This window comes from Engraulis encrasicolus, chromosome 2, assembly GCF_034702125.1.
Source record: "Engraulis encrasicolus isolate BLACKSEA-1 chromosome 2, IST_EnEncr_1.0, whole genome shotgun sequence".
Classification (NCBI taxonomy): Eukaryota; Metazoa; Chordata; class Actinopteri; order Clupeiformes; family Engraulidae; genus Engraulis; species Engraulis encrasicolus.
The window spans coordinates 32,844,299-32,853,516 of NC_085858.1; the positions used below are offsets into that span (position 1 = coordinate 32,844,299).

At 44.1% G+C, this 9,218-nt stretch overlaps 1 protein-coding gene across 1 annotated transcript in view; it reads right to left on the reverse strand.

The window, feature by feature from the left end:
* Positions 1-1,519: 1,519 nt before the first annotated feature.
* The window catches only part of ppl (periplakin), a 23,019-nt gene continuing 15,320 nt past the window's right edge, over positions 1,520-9,218 (reverse strand). The window contains exons 14-22 of the mRNA XM_063186854.1: positions 7,656-7,813; positions 7,133-7,311; positions 6,245-6,383; positions 5,839-6,032; positions 5,433-5,583; positions 5,227-5,310; positions 4,905-5,021; positions 4,673-4,765; positions 1,520-4,565 (exon numbers count right to left, since the gene is read on the reverse strand). Coding sequence (XP_063042924.1) covers positions 1,899-4,565; positions 4,673-4,765; positions 4,905-5,021; positions 5,227-5,310; positions 5,433-5,583; positions 5,839-6,032; positions 6,245-6,383; positions 7,133-7,311; positions 7,656-7,813 — 3,782 coding nt within the window. The 3' untranslated portion in view covers positions 1,520-1,898. The remainder of the gene's footprint in view (positions 4,566-4,672; positions 4,766-4,904; positions 5,022-5,226; positions 5,311-5,432; positions 5,584-5,838; positions 6,033-6,244; positions 6,384-7,132; positions 7,312-7,655; positions 7,814-9,218) is intronic.

The window sequence follows — 9,218 nt, forward strand, 5'->3', positions numbered from 1 at the left end:
GCCCGAGCTCATGTCAGGCCTGGAAGTAAAGTCCTCTTGTATGCAGGGGTCGTTGGCCTACTGTAGAACTAAAGTCTGACTGAGTCACCACTGGGGCCCATGTAGGGGCCCCACACAGTGTCTGATTTGTTCAGGAGTAGGGAACCTATGTCTTTAGGGCCGATTACAGCCCTTGAGGATTGAGGCTGTAGGATATCCGGCCCCGATGACGATGTGATTTTCATGTTTGCAGTTTCAAATGAAATATGTCATGTTTGGTAAAGCAATCTTAGATATTACATTTGCAATACAATAAGTTATATTTTCAGGGGACCTAGTGAAGGTGGGGTCTGTTGTCAAGGTGGCTATACCTTCAATACTAGGCCTAAAGTGCAAGGGTTAATCTTGTTTGTGTTCAGAGTAGGCCTATGTCCCTGAGGACTTTGTGTGAGGACTTTATAAAATTTGAAGTGGCCCTCGAATGAAAATGGTTCCCCACCCCCCTGGGCCCTGATGTAGATATTTGGCTGAGGGAAGAGGTGGCTGATCGTACACACAGTTTGCTGCTACCCCCTGCAAGAACTATTTTGGTGCTCCCCCCCCCTCCCAAAAAAACCACTTAATAATTATTAGGCGCCCTCCAACGCCCTCTCTTTGGCGCCCCCCTGCAACGCATACTTCACATATACTGTAGTTGTGTGAGCACTGTTTGTAAATGAATTTTGTGAGGTTAATGACAATGTTGAAACGCTGTATAGGGTAAATAACATGTATGATTTAACAGGTGCATAAATTGTCCTTACAGGCACACTATCACAGAGGTAGGTTATTTGCGTAAACTCTCCATGACAGCTGTGTGGTAGCCTACAGTATTATACGCCAGGGATATCAAACTCAAATTGACAAGAAGGCCAAAAATAAAATCTGGAACGAAGTAGCGGGCCGAACTCAATCGTATTGTTTTTTAAATGGACTAAAATTGTGCATATGCACTTAATACTCATAGTTACGCATCACACACACACACACTTTCCCATCACATATGGTAGTTCAAATGTTCTGCAGATTGTGTTGCATGAGTGTGAGCTCTTTCATTGGTCTGGGCCCACTCATATTCCTGTGACACTCCACATTTCAAGCTCAAGTCAAGTAAGTGGGACAACTTTTGAAATAATCTCAGGGGGCCGAATAAAATGACTCCACTGGTCAAATTTGCCCCCCAGGCCTGAGTTTGACATCCCTGGTATAGGCGTAAAGGTAAGCACATGGTATATAATATATACATAACAACTCTACCACATTCTTATGTTTTATATCAGATTGATATCCATCCGATATACAGCCTTATTTCTGCCATTCTCTTCCCCATTTCTATACAACCTAGCGTTTAATCAGAAAGGATTCAGGAAGAGAATCTTACTCTCTCTGGTTTAATTTAAAATGTGGGTGCATTTGCACCTGATGTTTTTATATCATTCACCACCTTATCATATTATTTCTGCCTTAAGAGCATTACAAAGTAACCAAGCATACCACCAGATATTTCCATAACTTTTATTTTTGAGACAGCAACGGCAGTACAGTGTAAAATATGACAAGGGGAAAAGAAAATAGTCATTTAGTTATAACATCAAGATGGGATCCTGAACCCAGTTGGAATAGCATATCTTGTTTTTTGCACTTTCTCCACATGAGCACCTCAGATAAGGCAATAGAAAAGAACATCATACATCCCACATACAACATAGCACAGCCAAGCTGCACAAAAGTTTAGAATTTATTTATAAATAAACACAGCCTAATATTGTGAAAAAGATATCCACAATACCACATTTTAGTAAAGGAAAGTTGTATGCTCATTCTAGAAAGCATGATTTGTGATAGAGAAGTGTATGTGTTAATAGTAATGTGTGTTTCATTTACTTTTTCCCTGACACAAGCACACCAAACTCCTGGATGCTGATTTCTTTGTTAAGGTACTGCTGTAACTGACTCTTTGTGATATGCCCCATTCTCAAAGCATCATCGATCGAGAACTTCTTGCCCGATTTTCTGTCATGCAGCACAGAGGATTCTCCGTTTGGACCCTTGACCGAAATTTCCTCCCAGTCGCACTCCTGACTCTGCAGATTGACGAACATTTTCCAGTCGATGAGACCGAGTTTGTAGGCCTCCTCCGGCCTCATCTCTTTGCCGGTGTCGGGATCGATGACGACAATGGACCGCCTCAGGTGACTCTCCCTTTGCTCCCTCTTCACCCTCATGGCGGACAAGTTCTTCTGGAGTTTCTCGATCTCGTCGTCTTTCTCTCTCGTTATGCGCCTGAGGTCTCCCAGCTCTCTCTGGAGCGACGTGAGGCGCAGCTCGAGGTTTTTGCCGTTCTCCATGGGCACCGACTCTGTGATGTGTTTCGTCTCTTTCGAGGTAATCTGGATCTCTGTCTGAATCTTCCTGATTTCATTTTGGAGGCGCTGGTTCTCCTGCTGCAGTCTGTTGCTTTCATCTCGGATGTAATCGAGCTCTTTGTTCGACTTTGTGTTTGTGAACTCCATGTCTGACAACCTGGAGTTGAGGTCAGCAATCTCCCGGTCAAGTTCACGGCGCCGTTTGTTCTCCTCGTCCAGAGTTTTCTTGAGCCTCTCGATTTCCACTTCTGCTTCAGGGTCTCTCTCAACCTGGACCTTTTCGGAGCGCACCACTTTTTCTTTCACTTCCATCCTTTCGAGTGTTTTCTGCTGTTCCAACAAGGCGTTGAGCTCCTTCTCCAACATGGTGCGTTTGTGACGCTCTTCTTCAACCTGAAGCTTGAGAATGGAGTGCTCCTTTTCTTGCTGAGGATCCTGCTGAAGCACCACCTTCTGCTTCACGGTCACCTTCTCGCGGTTCTCTTTGTCCCGGATCTCAAGCTCATTCAGTCTGATTCTCAAGCGCTGGATTTCCAACTCTGCATCTCGCCGGGCTCTTCGGTCACGTTCAATCTCCTCAAGCTGCAGGTCGAGGTCTGCCCTTTGACGCTGCAGCCTGGCGAGCTCATCTTTCAAGCTCTCCTTCTGCTTCTGCTCGTTGCTTATGTTCTTGGCAAAAGTATCACATTCTGACTTCAGCATCTGGTCTTCCTCCATCTTAACAACTTCCTGTTGGACGATTCTTTCTCTCACCTGAGAGAGGTCGATCTTCTTCAGACGGATCTTTTCCTCGTTCACTGACCGCTCCTGTTCCAAGTCCAAACGTTTCTTCTGTTCGTCTGAGAGTTTTTTCTTGAGGCTCTCAATCTCCTCCTTGGTTTTGGGATCCTCGCGGTACTGGAGGACTTCTTTGACCACTTCTTTGGTCTGCACCTGAGGTTTGGTGTCCTGCCACCTCTGAATGTCGTTCTTCAGTCTGAGGATCTCCACCTCACACTTCTCAGTCAGGTGAGTTTTTTCCACAATCTCGTTGCGCAGCTTCTCCAGCTCCTGTTCAGTTTGAGGGTCAGTTTTGTACTTGATGACCTCCTTTATGATTTCTCGTACCTCGACCTGAGGGCCCCTGTTCTTGAGTGTGGTGAGCTCATCCTGCAGAATCTTCAGTTGCTCATCGGAATCTGTGACCCTCCTCTGGTGCTCCACCAGGTCCATGCGGAGGCTGGCAACCTCAGTCTCCGCCTTAGGGTCTGGCCGGACAATCTCCCTAACCTTCTCCTGGATGATGACCTTTGAATTCTGCTCTTCAAGGCTCGAGATCTTTCTCTGGAGGTCGGCTTTCTCCCTCAGAGACGACCTGTGCTTAGACTTCTCGTCCTCGTACTGACGTCTCAGATTCTCCACCTCCCTTTCCAGAGCGATGTCTTTCTCGACTTTCAGGACTTCTTTGATGGAGATCTTCTCCTCAGCCATGGCCTTCTCCTTCTCAAGCCTCCTCAGTTTCTCCTGCAAGAACTTGAGTTCGTCCTCCAGCTGCACTCTGCCGTCGAGCTCTTTCTGCTTCCTATCCTGCAGCGATCTGTACTCGCTCTCGAGCTGAGGATCGTTGTGCACCTTGACCACCTCCTCCTCGGTGATGACTTCCTGTTCCTTGTTTTTCTCCTCGGACAGGATGTTGACCTGCTTCTTGATCTGAATGATTTCGTTGTCCTTGACGGTCTTCTGCCTTCTCAGCTCCTCAAGTTCCTCCTTCAGCTTCCTCAGATCCTCCTCTTGTCCGCGATCCCTCTCGATGCGCAGCACCTCCTTCACGGTGTACTGCTGGGCACCTTCCTTAACCTCCGTCTCCAGGCCGCGCAGTTTCAGGCGGAGGGTGTCCAGCTCGCTCTCCAGGAGCCGAGTGGATCTGCGCTCGTCGGACAGCTTCTGCTGGACCTTGTGGATCTCCTCGTCCAGCTGCGGGTCGGGCAGCTTCTTTATCAGCTCCTTCTTCACAACGGTGTCCTGCGGCTTCTGGCCCTCGAGAACATATATGTCACTCTGGATGGTCTGAATCTCTTTTTCAAGCAGCTCTCGTCTTTGAACTTCGTCTTCCAGCTGCTTCTTGATTCTCCAGGGCTCTTCTCCAGGTGCCGCAGATTTCACAGACTGGACGTTTTGCTGCACGATCATAGTCTCTGGTTGCTGTAGAGTGACATATGGAAACACAGTTAAATGAATATCAAATATCGATATCAAAACTGGGGTCTGTACAGATTGGTGATAAAACAACAATATGTTGGTATAAATACCTGATTCAGGAGGCTCTGAGCAAATTCAAGATTCTGCAGCCTTTGCTTGTTGATGGCATTCACCTCAGTGAATTTGGATTCAATTGCAGCTTCCTGCAAAGAAATAAAATTGTTTTGTGAGCTTTAATTCTTTTAAGATGCACCATATTCAAGAATGGAATTACAATTACCAAAAAAAGAAATAGTATTTTTTCTTGTGAAAGAAAGTGGTTAATGGATTTTGGATAACTACCTCTCCTTTCACTTTCTGTGCAGGAGATTCTAGCCTGCTTCTCTTGAATGTCTGGGGAACCAGTCCATCCTCAAGATCGAGAATGGATTTGAACTTCTCAGTTTCGTTTTCGTAGTCCTATGCATAGAGGAAAACAGAAGAATAAACGAAAGGAAATATACTACACATTTTCGAACAAGACTCACTCAGGATGCAGTTCGGCCTAGATCAGGGCTAACTCAGTTTGAAACATTTACCATGTAGTGAAAAAAGATGATAGCATTTACTAAATGCTACAGTATATCTATCTATATCATGTAGATGTCCAAACAATCAATCTCACCTTGACTGCTTGCTGATAAAGCTGAGCATTTTTGGAGACGTTGTTGAGATCAGACTCTTTCCTCGCAATGTCTGAAAGCAGGTTCTGTGTGGGAGAACATTTTTTCAGTTTTTCTCATTTCCATGTAGTATTTTCCGTGGCAAATAATATTATGAATATTTGCAAAAAAAACCCATTGTCTACAGTTAATGATCTGCAATACTCACTCTTTGGTTCCTCAGCTTGGAATCAATTTGGCCCAGGTCATCTGTGTCACGAGGCTCATAGTTTGGCACTCTGGACAGCCAGCTGTTGAGGTTGTCGTAATCGTTGCGGTAGTTGTTGTATGACATTTTGGCCTTCTGGAGGCTCTGGGACCTGAAAGCAACACAGACAATCACAAATTAATGAAAAAGTTAGACAATGACACAGATGGTAATGTCAAAAATTTCAGTAAATAAGTAAGCAAAACTGACAAGGATAACACATGCACCTGCTAAAATATATTTATTTCACCATCGAAATCCAATTGCTATTCCTGGGGCAAACAAACCATCACAACTCTAACATGACAAAACACAATCATCAATCGTACCAAGTGCGCGCACACACACACACACACAGGAGGCTCACCTAGAGTCAATCTGTCTGCCGGCGTTGTCGAAGCGCTTGCTCAGCTTCTGGACCTCCATCTCCTGCCTCTCAATGTCGGGGCAGTGCTCCTGTACCTTGGCGGCCATGTTGTCACAGCTGCTCTTGGCAGCTTTGAGGTTCTGCTCGGTCTCCGCGACAACAGCCTTCTTTGCCTTCAGCTCTGCTGACATGTCCTGTGGAGATTGTGATGAAAGAGGAGACACTATTTTGATAAACCTGTGGTGACACTTCACAAAGTAACAACAGAGTTTTTCTTCCTTGCGACTATGCATTGCATTTAGCTTTTAACATTAACGTAATGGTTGTCGTGATAGAGTTAAAGTATTCCACTGTTTGAGATGTACAAAGTAAAGAAAAAATGTAGTTTTGTTTTTTTTAATCTTACCGCCAGCTCACGCTGTGCCTTCTCCAGAGCAGTGAGGTCTGCAGGTGCGACCTCCTCCCTGGCCAGCTTGTTTTCATAGGTGGACAGAACAGTCTTCCCCTTCTGGAGCGAGTTCTCCAAGCGGTTGGAGTTCTCAAGTCTAAAGCAAAAAGTTTAAGTAAATTAAACCCAAAATTTATATATATATAATTATAAATAAAAATAAATAAGAATACGTAAAGGTTATGGAGATTGAAGATTATTTAAGGTTATGTTATGTATTACAGGCTGTTGAAACGGTTGCATTTGCATTGTAGTGTGTGTGTGTGTGTGTGTGTGTGTGTGTGTGTGTGTGTGTGTGTGTGTGTGTGTGTGTGTGTGTGTGTGTGTGTGTGTGTGTGTGTGTGTGTGTATGAGAGAGAGTGGGATAGAGAGATCTGGGGCCTCATGTACAAAGACTTCTGTAGATTTCTTACTGAATCTTTGCGTAAGTGAATATCTGAAAAAATGCATTTGCGCCTGAAAATCTTAAATATTTCACTCCACACATAAACAGGTGTTCATGCTGATTCATGTGGTATGTCCAATTTCACATGAAATTTATTAAACGTGCACTTTTTCATGCTAAGTCAGTATTGGTACATCTGAAAATGTTTGTGGAAAGTTACTTACGGAGCTTTTTTGTGCGTAAGTAAGTGTTGTACATGAGGCCCCTGGCCTTGTGAATATACTGTATGTATGGTGAAAATATGTGCAATGCTGTTTGTGATGTCTTTGTGTCTTTTTCTGTATTTATGTACACGTATGTATGCTACTTGACACCTTAATTTCCCTCGGGATCAATAAATGATACTCTACTCTACTCTCTACTAATGAACACTTCAATCTGCCAGAGTAAATGTTGCGTACTTCTCATCTGCAAGCTTGAGCAGCAGGTCCACTTTGTTGTACTTCTTGTCGGCCTCGTCCACCTTCGAGTACAGCTGAGGGGCGCTGGCACACTTGGGGTTGGATTTCAGGAACGTCTCGGCTTCTTTGGTTTTAGCCACCTTCTCAGGCAAAATCTTTCCAACAGCAGTTTTAATGTCCTACAAATGACAAATTAATTACGCTAAGTAAGCATGTAATGATATACAGTAAAAAAGTGAATTTTAATCTCACTTAAAAGCCAAAATTGAGGAGTATTTTGTGATTTGTAATCATATAGGTAGCACAAGGGAACATGTGTGCCCCCTACCTGTAATAAAAACTGTTTAATAATACTCTCTAAATCACACTCCTGACCTTTAGGACATATGCATTACAACATTCAGAGTCTACTCCTGGTCAAATAAAAAGAACAAGGCCCTACCGTGGCGCTAACGGTAGGGCACCCGTCTACTATGCGGTCGACCGGGTTCGATTCCCGGGTTCGATTGTTCCAAAAACAAACCTTCATTTCCTGCAGCCTATCAGCGCTGTCCTGCACTGGGCGAGTCAGCTCCAGCGGGGGGCGCACTCGAGCGTTGATGGCCTTCTCCTGCTTGTCCAAGTCGTTCACCACCTTGTCCAGACTGGCCATCAGCTGACGACACTGCTGCTCCTCCTTATCTGTGGACGCATGGCGGAGGATGACGTCAGTCATGGAATGATAAGCTATACTTGGTCCACGTGGATAGCTAGTGTCACATATGAATGTATCAGGGCTTGACACTGGCACCTGCCAACCAGCCAAATGCTGGTAAAACTTGGCTTTGGCTAGTAATACTTTCAGTGTCACTAGCCAATTTGGCTGGTTGCTTATTCCTTGGTATGACATACGCATCATAGTAGCCTATATTCTTTTGTTTGCCCCTTATGTATCAATTGTTTGTATTGAAGTTCAATGTAAAACAGTAAATCAGTAACTCTATATGTATATTTGCTTGATATACTTCCATGTAGAAAGCTATACACTCATATTGCTTTAGCATCTAATCTTCTGAGGATAGATGCACACCATCATGATGAAAAAAAAAAAAAGTAAAATCTTTGACTAGTGGAATACCTGAATGGCTACTGACTCGGGAAACCACTAGCCACAGTGGCCGGTGGATGAAAAAGTTAATGTCAAGCCCTGGAATGTATGTATGGGTGCGTAGTGGATCACAAGCCATTGGTAGGGTGGTATTGGTCAATTATTCGTAGTATTGGTAGCAGCTATGGTTGTAGCTCGTATGGCGTAGGGTTGCTGGCAAGATCCCCAAGAATGTAATTTGGGTGGGGGGTGATTAAACAGTGCTTTCTCCCCTGGCTGAGGCGGATACATGGTGAATGATGTCAGAGATGGAATAATAACTGATCAGTCATGGGTACGCAGCTAGGGTGTTGGGCTTGTAGACAGGGTTTTTGCTGGTTCAATTCCCGACCCACCAGGTGGATGGGGGAGTGACCAGTGCTGTTCTCCATTCATTTCTCAGATATGATCCGTTTTGGCAACAGTGTAATAAAAATATCTGACTTTTGACTGTTAAGCATGACAAATACTGACATTGTCCCACCCTGTTACTAATAGCATTCTTGATTTCATATTATTTTTTAAAATCTTTTATATAACTGTATATTATTTACATATAAAATCAATGTTGATGCTACGATAACCTATCATGACATACTCAAGTGGGTGGGTAGAGAACATGTTATATAATATAATAATAAGAGGAGTGGTTGTACAATAAAACATGCACAAGGCCAAGTCAGTGCATCAGTGCAAAACATAAAGCAATGCTTAATTCCTCCCTCCCTCACCATGAGCCCTGAGGATGTCTGTAAACTCCAGCACAACGTTTCCACCTAACTCCAAGGTCTTCATCAGGTGTCTGACACTGAGACAACTGAGACAACTGAGACAGACCCTCTGATATCACAGCAAGAGAGCCTTTACAGTGTGCAGCTAGATATTTTTTAATGTGTTCAGTAATATATGCAGCACCCATAACAATTGTTTTTGGGGTGTGTGTGCACTAGTTTTATATCT